We start from the raw sequence: 17950 nt of genomic DNA, 5'->3' as shown, positions 1-17950 counted from the left end.
CAGAGAATCCAGAGCAGGAATTCTGGGATTTTCGTTGTATTATACACCAAGAGGCGTTATGTAAAAGGAGCCTTGAAATGGAATATGTCATGGATGTAAGTAATCAAAACGGTTAATTTTATTAGAGCCAAGGGACTCAACCATCGGCAATTTGACACTCTTTTGTCCAAAAGTAATATTGGACACGGCCTACCCTACCACACTGAGTCCGCTGGTTGAGCAGAGGAGTTGTGCTCAAACGTTGTTTTTCAATTACGTGCGGAAATTGGACTATTCATGAACGAGAAAGGGAAGCCAGTGGCAGAGTTGGATGACCCAGACTGGCTTCACGATTTTGCATTTTTTGTGGATGTAACAGAGCACTTAAATGTGCTTAACGTTAACATGCAAGGCCGCAGCAAACTTGTAACGGAATAGTACGACAGCATTTGTGCCTTTCAAATTAAATTAGGCTGTGGGAGATACAGCTATCCTGGAGCAACCCAACTCATTTCCCCTCTTTGCAATCTGTGTGTGTCACTCATGGGAATAATGACAACATGGACAGGTACAAGGACAAAATATCACGGCTGAAAAGTGAGTTTCAGAATCGTTTCCAAGTCTTCACACAGCTCGAGAAGGAATTCTCACTACTTTGCTCGCTGTTTGCCGTCAATGCAGCATCAAATGTGCCGGAGGAACTCCAAATGGAACTAATTGAAATTCAGTGTAACTCGGCTTTGAAATATAAATTTGAAACTGTGGGTCTGGACTCATTCTATCAATACCTGGGACCGATTTACTCCAAGATCACAGACTTTGCCTCAAAGATCCTTTGCATGTTCAGGACAACATATCTCTGTGAGCAGGCGTTCTCCATAATGAACATTAACAAATCCAAACTGCGCTCGCAGCTGACACACAGGCATCTAAAGGACATTATGAAAATCACAACTGCCCAGAAACTGGTCCCTGATGTTGACAGGCTGGTTAAAGCCAAGAGATGTCAGGTGTCTGGAAGCAGCAAGTGAAAAATGAGTGACACTGTTCGATGCACTTCGACATGTAAGCAAAATGCATTATGAAATATTGAATGTCATGATATTGTGATTCATTCATTTTCTGACTGTTCTACTATTGCAAATGTGATCATTTCAATAAAAATTAGAGGCTAACTGTGTTCATTGTCTGAGTTTGTTTGGCGGAAGCAGGCTAATAAAAATTAGGTGCAGTTATGTAGGCTACATTTACAATTTGTCTCATTGTGTCAATTTTTTTCTGCTAATGTTCGATTTCAAATGGTTTATTAATGAAAAGGATGTGGCTCCCAAAACAACCTTAGCCAAAATAGCATCGTTTTTTCTCTCTCATCATAAATTTTTTGTAGCCTATGACTGTAAGTTAATACCAATCATAACAATAATGCTTTCTAGGCAATCTTCTTCATAACAAACGAAATTCGTAAAGTGAAATACTTTGTAGATATAACAGAGACTGAGACACGTGAGAGCAGATTGAAAAATTGAAGGCAACGAAAGCTGTGGGAGCACGCACGCGTGCACAACTCATTCGGCCCGCATGAAGTCGCATTTTGCCCAATCCGGCCCGTGACCCAAGATGAGTTTGACACCCCTGAATAAGGCATTCTGACAGGCAAGTGGATGATCAGATTAGGACAGATCATCTGTGCTGGCAGATGTCCAGTTTAAATTGGCATCATGGTTGCAACAAAGGGCCTGTCCCTGTTCTAGTCAAAAGAATGCCCTTAGAACTAAACCAAAGACAAAGCAGCAGATTTAGGCCATTTGCTCCCTCTACTCTGCGCCACCATTCCATCATGGCTGATTTATCCCTCTCAACCCCATTCTCCTGCCTCCCCCCCCCCCCACATAACCTTTGACACCCTGACTGATCAAGAACCGATCAACCTCCACTTCAGAATCAGAATCAGGTTTATTATCACCAGCATGAGACGTGAAATTTGTTAACTTAGCAACAGCAGTTCAATGCAGTACATAATATAGCAGAGAGAAAAAATAAAAATAAAATAAAAACAATAGTAAATGAACAAGTAAATCTATTATGTATATTGGCCAGATTTTTAAAAACATGCAAAAACAGAAATACTGTATATTGAAAAAGTGAGATAGTATCCAATGTCCATTCAGGAATCGGATGGCAGAGGGGAAGAAGCTGTTCCTGAATCGCCGAGAGTGTGTCTTCAGGGTTCTGTACCTCCTGCCTGATGGTAACAGTGAGAAAAGGGCATGCCCTGGGTGCTGGAGGTCCTTAATAATGGATGCTGCCTTTCTGAGACACCAGTTCTTGAAGATATCCTGGGTACTTTGCAGGCTAGTCCCAAGATGGAGCTGACTAGATTTACAACTCTCTGCAGCTTCTTTCAGTCCTGTGCAGTAGCCCCTCCATACTGATGCAGCCTGTCAGAATGCTCTCCACGGTACAACTATAGAAGTTTATAAATGTATTTGTTGACATGCCAAATCTCTTCAAACTCTTAATAAGGTATAGCCACTGTCTTGCCTTCTTTATGACTACATTGATATGTTGGGTCCAGGTTAGATCCTCAGAGATCTTGACACCCAGGAACTTGAAACTGCTCACTCCCTCCACTTCTGATCCCTCTTTGAGGATTGGTATGTGTTCCTTCGTCTTACCCTTCCTGAAGTCCACAATCAGCTCTTTCATCTTACTAACGTTGAGTGCCACGTTGTTGCTGCGACACCACTCCACTGGTTGGCATATCTCACTCCTGTACACCCTCTCGTCACCATCTGAGATTCTACCAACAATGGTTGTATCGTCAGCAAATTTATAGATGGTATCTGGACTATGCCTAGCCACACAGTCATGTGTATACAGAGAGTAGAGCAGTGGGCTAAGCACACACCCCTGAGGTGCGCCAGTGTTGATCGTAAGCGAGGAGGATACATTATCACCAATCTGCACAGACTGTGGTCTTCCAGTTAGGAAGTTGAGAATCCAATTGCAGAGGGAGATACCGAGGCCCAGGTTCTGCAGCTTTTCAATCAGGATTGTGTGAATGATGGTATTAAATGTTGGGCTATAGTCGATGAACAGCATCCTGACGTAGGTTTTTGTGTTGTCCACGTGAAGCCGTGTGAAGAGCCATTGAGATTGCATCTGCCGTTGACCTATTGTGGCAATAGGCAAATTGTAATGGGTCCAGGTCCTTGCTGAGGCAAATATTCAGTCTAGTCATGACCAACCTCTCAAAGGATTTCATCGCTGTCGGTGTGAGTGCTACAGGGCAATAGTCATTAAGGCAGCTCACATTATTCTTCTCAGGCACTGGTATGTTTGAAGCCAGTGGGAACTTCTGCCCGTAGCAGTGAGAGGTTGAAAATGTCCTTGAATGCTCCCGCTAGTTGGTTGGCACAGGTTTTCAGAGCCTTACCAGGTACTCCATCAGAACCTTCTCTCTTGCGAGGGTTCACTCTCTTTAAAGACAGCCTGACATCGGCCTCTGAGACAGAGATCACAGGGTCACCAGGTGTAGCAGGGATCTTCACAGCTGTAGTTATATTCTCCCTTTCAAACGGGCATAGAAGGTGTTGAGTTCATCTGGTTGTGAAGCATTGCTGCCATTCATACTATTGGATTTCACTTTGTAGGATGTACTGTCTTGCAAACCCTGCCAGAGTTGCCTTGCATCCAACGTCACCTCCAACCTGATTCGAAATTGTCTCTTCGCCCTTGAAATAGCCCTCTGCAAATCATACACGAGGAAATCTGCAGATGCTGGAAAGTCAAACAACGCACACAAAATGCTGGTGGAACACAGCAGGCCAGACAGCATCTAGAGGGAGAAGCACTGTCGACGTTTCGGGCCAAGACCCTTCGTCAGGACTCTTCGTGCAAATCATACCTGGTTTTCTGGCCCTGTTCCAGCACTTTTCGGTATACATGTCCTTGATGGTGGGTAGGCCGGTGCCGGTGATGTGTTGGGCAGTTTTAAAAGCCCGATATAGAGCCACCTGCCCAGTCCAGTGCAGTTTCCTTACGAAGTGTGATGTGGTTTGTTAGGATGCTGTGGAATGATGTGAGTACAGATGTGCGTCGTCCAGCTCTCTTCAGCCTCCTCAGAAAGTAGTGGTGTTGCTGAGCTCCCATCAGGGAGTTTCCACGCCAGGACCTGCAGACTCCGAAACAGTGACTTTCCCCAACACCTCCACCCACTAATTCAGCACCCCCCCCCCCCCCCAACCACCACTACTTCATCATTTCCTGTCAGTCACCTTGTGAACAGACACTCCTGAGCCCAGTGACACTTTATGGGCATACAATCGGTTTGTGTTATAGAAGCTAACTGATGTATTTGTATTTATTGTGTTTTTTCATTATTATTGTAAACTTTATCTTATTGTATTTTTTTGTGCTACATTGGATCTGGAGTAACAAATATTTAATTCTCCTTTACACTTGTGTATGGGAAATGACATTAACTAATCCTGAATCTTGAAGTCGTTGGGACTTTTGTTTAAAGTCACAGTAGCATGTTGGTTCAGTTCCCACCGCTGTCTGTAAGGAGTTTATATGTTCTCCCCGTGACCGCCTGCATTTCTGACGGACGCTCCAGTTTCCTGCCACCTACAGATGAGGGCTAGTGAGTTGTGGGTGTGCTGTGTTGGTGTCAGAAGCATGCGACACTTTCAAGCTGCCTCCAGCACATCCTCAAACTGTGTTGGTCATCGATGCAAAGGGCACATCTCACTGGCTGTTTCGATGTATGTGTGAGAACTAAAGTTAATATTTAAAGATCCTTATCAGAGGCTGAGTGAAAATAATGTGCGTTCTGTTTGTCGAGAGTACCTCGCAGGTTTCTGTTGATGTACCGTGGAGAGGATTCTCACTGGTTGCAAAACTGTCTGGTCTGTGGGGTGGGGGGGGGGGGGGCACTGCACAGCGTCAGAAATTTATAAACCCAGTCAGCTCCATCACAGGCACCAGCTCCCAACCATCCAGGACATCTTCAAGGAGCGATGCCTCAGAAAGGCCACATCCATCCTTAAAATTCCTCCACCACCCTCTTTTCATTGCTACCCGTCAAGGAGGGGGTACAGGAGCCTGAAGACACGCACACAACATATCGTGAACAGCTTCTCCCCCGTCACTATCAGATTTCTGAATGGACAGTGAACCCTACGTTCCTCTCCTTATGCACTATGTATTTAATTTGTTTTTGTCTGTTTTTTATAATGATGTACACCTGTGAACTGATGCCACAAAACAACAAATATGGGAACGAACTGTGTGCCAGCGACGTTAAGCCTGATTTGGATTCTGACTCTGTGTTTCGCAGGATCCACGGGAGAGCGGGTGGAGGTGTGGAGGAGCGCGGACCTGGTACAGCTGGAGGCTGAGCTGAAAGCCGTTCTGTCGAGAGGCATCCGTAGTCTCGCTGTGGTGCTCTTGCATTCCTACACGTGAGGCTGTGTTGTTTTTGTCACCCCCTCCAAGCCTTGCAGCGCAGTTAGACCACGCGAGACCGCCCGGTGCCCTCCCTCCCGCGGTGGTGTGTTACCTTTCACTCCTGCCGTCCGGAACTCTGTCTCCTCGGGTGTAGCACTGTAGTGCAGTGGTTAGTGTAATGCCATTACTGAGCCAGCAGTCCGGGTTCAATTCCCACCACGGGATGTGATTTGTGGGGTAGGTTCTTGACATAGAGACTGGTTTATTATTGTCTGGTGTACTGAGCTACAGTTTGCCTTGCATACTTAAACACGAGATTCTGCAGATGTTGGAAATCCCGAGCAAAACACAAACACAGGCAGACATGGAGACACAGAGAGGGAGAGGGACACGGGGACACAGAGATGGAGAAGGAGAGGGAGATGGAGAGACAGAACTCAACAGGTCAGGCGGCATCTGTGGAGAGGAATGAACAGTTGGCGTTTCGGGCTGAGACCCTTCATCAGGACTGGAAAGGAAGGGGACAGAGGCCCGAATAAAAGGTGGGGAGAGGGGAAGGAGGACAAGCCGGAAGGCACATTGAGGTAGAACAAGGTAAAACAGTAACAGAATTGCAGAATGAAGTGTTACAGAGAGTGCAGAGCAGGCAGTGAGGTGCAAAGTATTAGTGACGTAGATTGTGGGGTTAAGGTCCTCCTCAAAACCATAAGACACAGGAGCAGAATTGGGCCATTCAGCCCATTGAGGCTTGCATGAGGATTCCCAAGTCCCTCTGCACCTCTGATGTTTGAACCTTCTCCCCATTTAGATAATAGTTCGCAGTATCGTTCCTTTTACCAAAATGCATGATCATACATTTTCCAACACTATATTCCATCTGTCACTTTTTTGCCCATTCTTCCAATTTGTCTAAGTCCTGCTGCAATCCCATTGCTTCCTCAGCACTACCTACCCCTCCACCTATCTTTTTATCATCCACAAACTTTGCCACAAAACCATCAATTCCATTATCTAAATCATTGATATTGTGAAAAGTAGTGGTCCCAATACTGACCCCTGAGGAACACCACTAGTCACTGGCAGCCAAACAGAAAAAACCCTTTTTATTCCCACTCGCTGCCTCCTGCCTGTCAGCCATTCCTCTATCCATGCCAGTGTCTTTCCTGTAACGCCATTGCACTGTATCTTGTTAAGCAGCCTCATGTGTGGCACCTTATCAAATGCTTCTGAAAATCCAAGTAAATGACATCCACTGCCTGTCCTTTGTCCACCCTGCTTGTTACTTCCTCGAAGAACTGGAACAGATTTGTCAGGCAGGATTTCCCTTCACAGAAACCATGCTGACTTTAACTTATTTTATCATTAATCTCCAAATATCCAAAAGCCTCTTCCTTAATAATGGACTCCAACACTTTCTCACCACTGAGGTTAGGCTAACTGGCCTTTAATTTCCTCTCTTTTTCCTTCCTCTCTGAAAGAGCGGAGTGACATTTGCAATTTTCCAGTCCTCCGGGACCATGCCAGAGTCAGGTGATTCTTGAAAGATCATGACCAATGCATCCATTATCTCTTCAGCAACCTCTCTCAGGACTCTGGGATGTAGTCCATCTGGTCCAGGTGACTTATCCACCTTAAGACCTTTCAGTTTGCCGAGCACTTTTCCTTTGTAATAGCAATGGCTCTCACTCTTGATCCCTGACATTCACGGACCTGTGGCACACTGTTAGTGTTTTCCACAGTGAAGACAGATGCAAAGTACCCATTAAATTAATTTGCCATTTCTTTGTCCCCCGTTGCTACCTCACCAGCATCATTTTCCAGTGGTCCAATTTAAACTCTCACCTCCCTTTTACTCTTTGTATAACAAGAGGTCCATTCAAGACTCTGATGACAGTGGGGTAGAAGCGGTCCTTGAGCCTGGTGGGACAGTATATGCTTTCAGGCTTTTGTACCTTCTGCTGATGGAAGAGGGAAGAGGACACTATTGAGCCGGTGGGGTGCTGGCAGTGCGGCTCAAAGGACCACATTGTGCCTGTTCTGGATCCCGCCCCGTGGTTCCAGAACATTCTGTCAGCTGGATCTGAATGCTGCCAGTGTGCCGTGCTCTGCCGCACCCTGGTGTAGGTGTGACCCCGGCTGATTGTCCTTTCTTGGCAGGTGGTCTGAGCACGAGCGGCAGGTTGGTGAGCTGGCGAGGAGGTTGGGCTTCCAGCACGTCTCGCTGTCCTCAGAGGTGATGCCCATGGTCCGGGTGGTACCCCGGGGGTACACTGCCTGCGCCGATGCCTACCTCACCCCCTGCATCAGGCGGTACATTAGTGACTTCCGTGCCGGCTTCCAGGACACGCTCAAGGTACTCAGTTAATGACCAGAACTGCCTCATGGGATGGTAGGTTTCCTTAGCTCGGCGTAGAGTGATGCCATTCAGTCCATCGATTCCATACTATCTCCCAGCAGTCCGAGTTATAGAGTAATACAGCAAGGTTACAGGCTGGTCTGTCCATGATATCTTTGAGCAAAGTCATAGAGCAGTACGTGTGTGTGTGCACGTGTGTCTGGACATGTACGTGTGTGTGCACATGTGGACATGTACGTGTGTGTGTGTGTCTGGACATGTACGTGTGTGTGTGTGTGTCTGGACATGTACGTGTGTGTGTGTGTGTGGACATGTACGTGTGTGTGCACGTGTGTCTGGACATGTACGTGTGTGTGTGTGTGTCTGGACATGTACGTGTGTGTGCACATGTGTCTGGACATGTACGTGTGTGTGTGTCTGGACATGTACGTGTGTGTGCACGTGTGTCTGGACATGTACGTGTGTGTGTGTCTGGACATGTACGTGTGTGTGCACGTGTGTCTGGACATGTACGTGTGTGTGTGTCTGGACATGTACGTGTGTGTGCACGTGTGTCTGGACATGTACGTGTGTGTGTGTGTCTGGACATGTGTGTGTGTGTGTGTGTGTGTGTGTCTGGACATGTACGTGTGTGTGCACGTGTGTCTGGACATGTACGTGTGTGTTTATCTCTGTGCGTCTGTGTCTGTCTGTCTCTCTGCAGGAGAAAGCTGCAGCTCATCGATGTTGAAAGCAGTTCAGTTAGCTCGATGTTGTGGGTACATTGAAGGGTGTGGCATTGACTGGGGACAGAACGGGACCTCTCACACTGCCTGCTCTCTCTCTCCCCCCACTCCAGGACGTGCGGGTTCTGTTTATGCGGTCAGACGGGGGCCTCACCCCCATGGACAAGTTTAACGGGTCTCGGGCAATCCTGTCTGGACCAGCAGGAGGGGTTGTAGGCTACGCGGTCACCACGCACGGATGGGCCGGAGCAGAGGCTGTCATCGGCTTCGACATGGGCGGTGAGTGTCTCAAATCTTTAGCATTTAAACTCTCAGATGTACCATGGAGAGCATCCTGACTGGCTGCATCACCGTCTGGTACGGAGGGGCCGCTGCACAGGACTGTAAAAATCTTCAGAAAATTCAGCTCCATCATGAGCACTACCCTCCCCAGCATCCAGGACACCTTCAAAAGGAGGTGCCTCAAAAAAGCAGCGTCCATCATTGAGGGCTCCCCTCACCCAGGATGCCGTCTGGAAGGAGGTACAGGAGCCTGAAGAGTTTCTTCCCCTCCCTCATCAATGAATCCACGGGCAGTGCCCCAGTAGTTTCCCTCCCTCTTTGCACTCCTTATGATTTGTTGTTCTATGTTACCCTTCCTGAGATTGAAAGGCTTGTTATTATATATTGCTCTGTACCGCTGTGCAAAACAACACATTTTCCAACATATGTCAGTGATAATAAACCAGATTCTGAGATCATCCCATCCCCAGGATTATCCCCTAACTCCCTGTCAGTCACAGAAAAGTACAGCACAGAAACAGCCCATTTAGTCCGTGCTGAACCATTTAAACTGCCTAGCCCCATCGACCTGCACTGGGGCCACAGCCCTCCATACCCCTATTTTCCATCTACCTATCTTAACTTTGCTTAAATGTTGAAAATGAGCTCGCAAGCACCACTTCTGCTGGCAGATCATCCCACACACTCATGACCCTCTGAGTGAAGAAATTTCCCTTCGCGTTCCTTTGACCTCTCACCTTTCACCCTTAACCCATGACCTCTGGTTGTCAATCAGCCCAGCCTCGATGGAAAAAGCCTGCTTGCTTGTATCCCTCAATTACTTCTTCAATGTTCCAGGAAATAAAGTCCTAACCTGTCCAAGCTTTCCTTATAACTCAGGTATTTGTAAATTTTCTCTGCACTCTTTCAACCTTATTTACATCTTTCCTGTAGGTGGGTGACCAAAACCGCACACAATACTCCAAATTAGGCCTCACCAAAGTCTTGTACAACCTCAACATAACATCCCAACTCCTGCACTCAGTACTTTGATTTATGAAGGGCCAATGTGACCAGAAATGTTCTTGATGACCCTGTCTACCTGTGAGGCCAATTTCAATGAATTATTGTCCTGTCCTCCCAGAACCTTTCTTTTAACCACACTCCTCAACGCGCTGCTGTTCTCTGTATAACACCTATCCTAGTTTGTCCTACCAAGGTGCAACACTCACACGTGTCTGCATTAAATCCCATCTGCCATTTTTCAGCCCATTTTCCAAGCTGATGCCGATCCCACAGCAAGCTCCGATATTCCTCCTCGTTGTATACCACACCATCAATCTTGGCATCATCCACAAATGTGCTGATCCAGTTAACCACATTGTCATCCAGATCATTGATATCGATGACAAGCCCAGCACTGATCTCTGCAGCACACCGCTAGTCACAGTCCTCCAGTCAAAGAGGCACCCATCTACAACCACTCTTTGACTTCTCCACGATGCCAATGTCTAATGCGATTTACTACCTCATTCTAAATTTCAAGTGACAAAAACTTCTTAACCAACCTCCCACGTGGGGTCTAAAGTCCATGTAGACAACATTATTTGCCTTGCCTTCATCCACTTTCCTGGTAACATCCTTGAAAATCTCATATCCGGCCCTAGAAGACCGCCCATTAACTTCCCCACAACTGATGTTGGACTCGCCACTGTAGAATTTCCTGGTTTATGTTTAGAGTGTTTCCTAAACAGTGGAACAATATTGGCTGTCCTCCAATCCTCTGGTACATTTCCTGTCAGTAAGTATGTTTTAAATATTTCTGCTAGGGTCTTGGCAATTTCTGCACTTCCCTTCTGCAGGATCTGAGGGATTTGTCAGGCCTGAGGTTTTATCCACCCTGATTTGCCTCAGGGCAACAAACACCTCCTCCTCTGTAATCCGTACAGGGTCCATGAAGTCGGTGCCTCTTTACACCAACTTCACAGACCGAGTGGAATCTGTTCCAGATTTACTGCTGAAACAAGGCTATACAACTCTGCCATGGGCTGTTCGGCTGTGAGAGGAGGAGGGTTGGGTATGAGAGTGACCCATCCTGGTAAAACCCAGAGCGACAGAAGCTGCAAAGATCCCATCCCTGGGAGAAGAATGATACACCAAGATGGGCTACACCTGGGTTCAACGTGGAAAGCTGGCCCAGGACAGAGACTCTGCTGAGCTGCTTTCGGCAGCCTGTGGCCTAGTGGGGATGAAAGGCTGGATATCAGTTTGAGTTGTGGGGAGGATGCAGAGAAACCTTAACAGTAGGTAGTAGATCGATTGAGTGAATGGGAGGTGGAAATATTTGGGGTCATCAACTTTGGTAAAAAGAATAGAAATTAGTTTTAAATTGAAGGGTTTTGATGTTCAGGGAATGTGGATATCCCTGTACACCACTTGTTTGAAAGCATTTACAAGATTCACAGTTGTGTAAGACTCCAGATTGTTTATGTCATTTCCAGCACATTAGTGTAAGGGAGAACAAACTGATTGTTACTCTGGATCTGAAGCAGATCAAAAACAAGAACACAATTGGTTGGTTGGCATCCATCTGTCTCAAAGGACAATGGTAGATGACGATCATCATCACAAGCCTGGATGGAAGGTATGGAGGTCCTGAGGTGCCCAGGCAGCGAGATCTCCCTCTTGGCCTCACCAGTGTTGTCCAAAGGAGAGCTTATGAAGCAATACGTTTGGCACCAGCTTTGCTGCGGGAGCTACCGGATGTTCAATGATGTCCAGCTGCCTGAGGGGCTCCACTCCAGATTTGCTGTCTGGGTTTATTCCCGTAGCCTTCGTCTCTCCCGAGACTGCCCACAAGGCAGTGGAGCCGTTTGCCCATAGCTGGGGATCTGATGCAAGAGCACTAGGGTGTGTCCACACACCAGTGGGCCTGCATGCTACGTGTGCAGGGGCCAGACCTCCCGCCTTCCTCTGTAGTTCAGCCTGAGAACAAAAGGAGTTCCGTTTCCGTGTGTCGCCAGCGAGGAGGCACTACAAGGCTTGTTGCTGAAGCGGCTACATCCTGGCAGGCAGGGAGACGTTCAGCTCTCCTTTTCGCAGGACTGCTAGCCAGCGGTAGCAGCTGAAAGTGAGAGTGACGAGCACTACCTACCACACTAGACGCATCACAACAGCCGTTTCGACACCTAAAGAAAGTAATAATTCAAAAAACACAGTAAATAAAAATAAATAAGATGGGTTATATAGATTAATTGTATGTCCTTAAAGTGACGCTAGACACAGGAGTGTCTGTACATAAGGTGACTGACAGGAAATGATAAAGTGTTTGGGGGTGTGGAGGGCTGGGTTAGTGGGTGGAGGTGTTGATCAGCCTTGCTGCTTGGGGAAAGTAACAGATTTTGAGTCTGGTGTGGATGCTACGTAGCCTCCTCCCTGATGGGAGTGGGACAGACAGTCTGTGAGCAGGGTGGGTGGGGAGAAATCGCTCATCATGTTACTGGCCCTTTCCTGTATACACAGGACGTCCTTGATGGTGGGTAGGCTGGTGCCGGTGATGCTCAGGGCGATTTTGACGACCCGTTGTGCAGCCTTTCTGTCTGCCACAGGGCAGCTTAGCTTGGTTATTTTCATTCTTCAGTACAATGACTGTCACTCCAGGTCCGATGTAACATAAAACATCACAATAAATACAATCCTATCAAACACAGTGTACAGATAACTGAGTGTGGTCATAGGAACAGCTTGTTGTAGTTACATAAAGTGATGCTGGGTGCGGGAGTGTACACTGTCCCCTCCAAGCCGCACGGGGGCGTGGCCTCACGGTAACGGAAATGCTCCCACACACGTAGCCTTTGCTATCGCGCAGCTGGACTTTTATTTAATGTTCATAGAATTTTGAAATTATGCTAATCTAATATTGAAATCTATGTTAATATAATTGTAATTAATTATGTGCTAATGAATATAATTCATAAACACTCTAAATAATAGACGTTCCACAGCCTTTACACCGAAGCATTTTGGAGCTTCAGTGTATTTACGTTGTCAGGGTTTCAAGTTTCATCTCTGTTACAAATGAACACAGAGCGGAAGTCAGTAGCTTGTTGTCAATAATCCTGCGGCCCCCCCCCTCCTCCCCCCCCCCGAACGCTGATGATGACTTCACAAAGCGTGAAAGATTACATGAGACCTACGGTCAAGATGTCGCTGAGCTGTGGTCATGGCTCTGATTTGGTTCATAAGGCAGGTTTGGGAACGGAGAGTGGTTAAGGCTCAGGGAAGGCCAATGATGTGGACGTAAGATGAAGGGTATCTGTGGTTGTTAGCAAGTTCTGGGATTGGAGTTCCGTGCAGGGAGGAGACGTGAGGACCGATGACTCTGTAGGTATATTTGTCAATGAAACTAGAGTCGTTATCCGTCATCATCGACAGGTTCTGCATGCAACAGAAGCTATACATAACCACAGAAAGTTAAACAACTAACGTGCAAAAGCAGACAAACCATGCAAAGAAAAATGACACTGAGAACATGAGTTGTAAAGAGTTCTTGAGAGTGAGTCCGAATGTTGTGGGTGATGTTATCCTCACTGGTTCAGGAGCCTCGTGGTTGTTGGGTGATAACTGTTGCTGAACCTGGTGAAGGTTCCTGTACCTCCTGCCCAAGCTAGAGACAAGAAAAGAGCATGGCCTAGATGATGGGGGGTCCTTGATAATGGACGCTGCTTTCTTGTGGCTGTGCTCCTTGCAGATGTGCTCGATGACGAGGAGGGCTTTTCCTGTGACGGACTGGACTGTCTCCAGCACCTTCTGTAGGCTTTGCCATTCTAGAGCATTCCAGGCTGTGATGTAGCCAGTGATTCCCCGGTGGAGATGATGCAAGCATATTTCCAAGTGTGCGTGTATATATCGGTTTTTGTATTGGGGTAACAACAATTCTGTTCTCCTTTACACTTGCGCACTAGCAAATGACAATAAGAAAACTTGAATCTTGATTTTTCTCAATACTTCTCTAAGTGGCTGCAAGGAACTGAATATCAAGGTAACACGAATATATCTTCCTTTGATCAGGAAGCATAAATAAAATTAAACTGCTTGCTTGTTTTTTGTATTTGCAGTTTGTTGTCTTTGAAAGTTCAAAGTAAATTTATTATGAAAGTACATATGTTTCCATAGACAACCATGAGATTCATCTTCCTGTTGGCATACTCAGTAATCCAAAATAGAATCAATGAAAGACCACACCAACTTGGGCGTTCAACCAGCGTGCAAAAGGCAACAAACTGCAAATCCTAAAGCAAAGAAATAGTAATAAATAATATCGAGAACATGAGATGGAGAGTCTTTGAAAGTGAGTCCGTAGGTTGTGGGAACAGTTCAGTGATGGGGCAAGTGAAGTTATCCACCTTGTTTCAGGAGCATGATGGTTGAGGAATAATAACTGCTCCTGAACCTGGTGGTGAGAGTCCCAAGGCCCCTGTACCTTGTTCCGGATGGCAGCAGTGAGAAGAGAGCATGTCCTGGGTGGGGTTTGTCCCTGATGATGGATGTTGCTTCCTTGTGACAGCACTCAGTGTAGATGTGCTCAATGGTGGGGAGAGCTCTACCCGTGATGGACTGGGCTGTATCCACTACTTTTTGTAGGACTTTCTGTTCAAGGGCTTTGCTGTTTACATGCCAGGGCATGATCCACATTGCACACGGTTGTTTGTCCAGCGAGTGGGTATTTTTCATTGAGTCTGTTGAGTTATCTGAGATCTGCGATCTTGGATCTGGTCCTGTGCAATGTAACAGGTAAAATTAGCAATCTTGTAGTTAGGGAGCCTCTTGGAAAGAGTGATCACAGTATGATTGAGTTTCTCATACAAATGGAGGGTGCAATAGTTTGATCTAAAACCAGTGTATGATGCCTAAACAATGGAGGCTACAATGGGTGAGGGAGGAGTTGGATAGGGTAGACTGGGAACACCAGCTATATGGTGGGATGATTGAGGAACGGTGGAAGACTTTTAAAGAGATTTTTCACGGTGCTGAACAGAAGTATATTCCAGTTAAAAGCAAGCACGGTAGGGGTGTGTGGAGAGCCAGCCTTGGATAACTATGGAAATAAAAGAAGGCAGCAAACTAAAAGCTCGTGTGTACAAAGTCACCGAGAGTAGTGAAAAACGGGAAGATTGGGAAAACTTTAAAAAGGAACAAAGAACCACTAAGTGAGTAATAAAGAAAGGGAAGATAGATTCTGAAAATAAACTAGCACAAAATATAAAAATGGATAGAAAAAGTTTTTCTAATTACATAAAGTAGAAAAGGGTGGCTAAAGAGGGTGTAGGTCCCTTGGAGGACGAGAAGGGGGAATTGATATTGGGTAATGAGGAAATGGCAGAGGCTTTGAATGAATATTTTGTGTCAATCTTCATGGTGGAGGACACATCTATCATGCCAAAGAGAGATGTTGTGGATGCGATGGGAGGTGAGGACCTCGATACACTAAAGAGGTAGTGCTGAGCAAACTTGTGGGCCTGAAGATAGAAAAGCCCCCTGGTCCTGATGGAATGCATCCCAGAGTACTGAAAGAAAAGGCAGAGGTTACAGTAGAGGCTTTGGTGATGATTTGCCAAAATTCTCTAATCTTTGGGCAGGTCCTAGCAGACTGCAAGATGTTGAATATCATGCCACTGTTCAAAAAAGGATGTAGGCAAAAGGCAGGTAACTCTTGGCCAGTTAGTTCAACATTTGTAGTTGGGAAAATACTTGAAGCTTTCATTAAAGAAGGAATAGTGAGGCATCTGGAAAGAAATGGATCCATCAGACAGACACAGCATGGATTCAGCAAAGGCAGGTCCTGTTTGACAAACTTACTGGAGTTCTTTGAGGATAGAATGAGCGCAGTGGATAGAGGGGAACAGATGGATGTTATTTACTCAGATTTCCAGAAGGCGTTCGATAAGGTGCCACAGAAAAGACTTGTCCATAAGATAAGGATGCATAGAGTTGGGGGTGATGTATTAGCATGGATAGAGGATTGGGTAACTGTTAGAAAACAGAGTTGGGATACACGGGTGTTACTCTGGTTGGCAATCAGTGGTGAGTGGTGTGCTACAGGGGTTGGTGCTGGGCCCACAATTGTTCATGATATACATTAACAATCTGGAAGAGGGGACTGAGTGTAGTGTATCCAAGTTTGCTGATAACAAATTGAATGGAAAAGCAAATTGTGCAGAAGATATGAAGAGTTTGCGGAGAGACTTGGATATATTAAGTGAGTGGGCAAGGGTCTGGCAGATGGAGTACAATGTTGGTAAACACGAGATCATCCACTTTGGAAGGCAAGATGAAAAAGCTGATTTATTATTTAAATGGTGAAAGATTGCAGCATGCTGTTGTGCAGAGGGACTTGGGAGTGCTTGTGTATGAATCACAAAAGGTTGGTTTGCAGGTGCAGCAGGCTATCAAGAAGGCAAATGGGATGTTGGCCATTGCTAGAGGGATTGAATTTAAGAGCAGGGAGCTAATACTGCAAGTGTACAGGGTACTGGTGAGGCTGCACCTGGAGTACTTTGTGCAGTTCTGGTCTCCTTACTTGAGGAAGGATACACTGGCTTTGGAGTCAGTGCAGAGGAGGTTCACCAGGTTGATTCCAGAGATGAGGGGGTTAGACGATGAGCTCAAATTGAGTCGCCTGGGACTGTACTGGCTAGAATTCAGAAGAATGAGAGATCTTATAGAAATATATAAAATTATGAAAGGGATAGATGAGGTAGAGGCAGGAAAGTTGTTTTCACTGATAGGTGAGACTAGAACTAGGGGACACGGCCTCAAGATTCGGGGGAGTAGATTTCGGACGGAGATGAGGAGGAACTGTTTTTCCCAGAGAGTGGTGAATCTGTGGAATTCTCTGCCCTGGGAAGCAGTTGAGGCTTCTTCACTAAATGTATTTAAGGAACAGTTAGATAGGTTTTTACATAGTAAGGGAAATAAGGGTTATGGGGAAAAGGCAGGTAGATGGAGCTAAGTTTACGGACAGATCAGCCATGATCTTATTGAATGGCGGGGTAAGCTCGGTGGGCCGGATGGCCTACTCCTGCTCCTATTTCTTACCCTCTTGTGTTTCTTTGTATTTGGTATGAATGCCCACAAGAAAATGAATCTCAGGATTGTATATGGTGATATATATGTTTGTTGATAAGAAAAATGACATTTTAGACCCTAATTCAGCACCCACAACAACCCTGTCTTTCATTTCTTCTGTCTCCCTTAGGCACGTCGACAGACGTGAGTCGATATGCCGGCAAGTTTGAGCACGTGTTTGAAGCCACGACTGCAGGGGTCACCATCCAGGCGCCCCAGCTGGACATCAATACGGTGGCAGCGGGCGGAGGCTCTGTGCTTTCCTTCAGGTACGCTGAGACGCGACGCCCTCTCCTGGCCCAGAATCAGAGTTGGGTTTAATATCGGCAGCCACGTCAACATTTTACAAGTGTTTTCGATTCAGAACTCTATAAGGTAGTAACAACGAGTAAACCGTCTACTTGTTGTCTCAACCTTGTCCCTACCACTCGTTTTAAAGATCCTTTCAATAGTGCTTTCAATTCTGTTAGGACAATTATTAGCACGCCCCTTGAAGCATTGAGATCTTTCACATACCTGCAGCTGTTAATCTCCTACTTTAAAAACCAAACTTTGTGAGTGAGGTGCTAGCTAACTACAGGCCACATTCAAATCTCCCCTTCCTGGGCAAGACTCTTGAGTAAGTAGTTTTCAACCAACTGAACAATTTTCTGAATGAGAGCAATTTTCTACAAGAGCTTCACTCTGGTTTTCGTGCAAACCACATCACGGAGATGGCACTTACTAAACTGGCCAGCGACCTCGAGCTCAACACTGACACCAACAAGGTCTCAGTTCTAACCCTCCTCAATCTAGGTACTGCCTTCGACACAACTGACCACAACGTTCTCCGAGATGAACTTGAGAGCTGGGTTGGCCTCTCTGGTAGTACCTTTAATTAGTTCGAGGGCACAAACTTGAGTTCCACTGCTATGCGGATGACACACAATTGTGTATCTGGGCTGACCCTGATGATGGTACAGTAACTCCGTCTTTCTGACTTCTGGTATGTCTGCAGCAAACAAATGGATGAACAATAAATTCCTAGAACTAAATGAAGATAAAACTGAAA

At 46.2% G+C, this 17950-nt stretch overlaps 1 protein-coding gene across 3 annotated transcripts in view; it reads left to right on the top strand.

The window, feature by feature from the left end:
- The window catches only part of oplah (5-oxoprolinase, ATP-hydrolysing), a 115682-nt gene that overhangs the window by 17425 nt on the left and 80307 nt on the right, over window positions 1-17950 (top strand). For all 3 annotated transcript variants that reach the window (XM_073055166.1, XM_073055167.1, XM_073055168.1), the window contains exons 5-8: window positions 5321-5444; window positions 7588-7783; window positions 8625-8790; window positions 17030-17168. In XM_073055166.1, coding sequence (XP_072911267.1) covers window positions 5321-5444; window positions 7588-7783; window positions 8625-8790; window positions 17030-17168 — 625 coding nt within the window. The remainder of the gene's footprint in view (window positions 1-5320; window positions 5445-7587; window positions 7784-8624; window positions 8791-17029; window positions 17169-17950) is intronic.

This window comes from Hemitrygon akajei, chromosome 8 (genome assembly GCF_048418815.1).
Source record: "Hemitrygon akajei chromosome 8, sHemAka1.3, whole genome shotgun sequence".
NCBI classification, from domain to species: domain Eukaryota; kingdom Metazoa; phylum Chordata; class Chondrichthyes; order Myliobatiformes; family Dasyatidae; genus Hemitrygon; species Hemitrygon akajei.
This window is presented reverse-complemented; position numbering and strand designations above follow the sequence as displayed.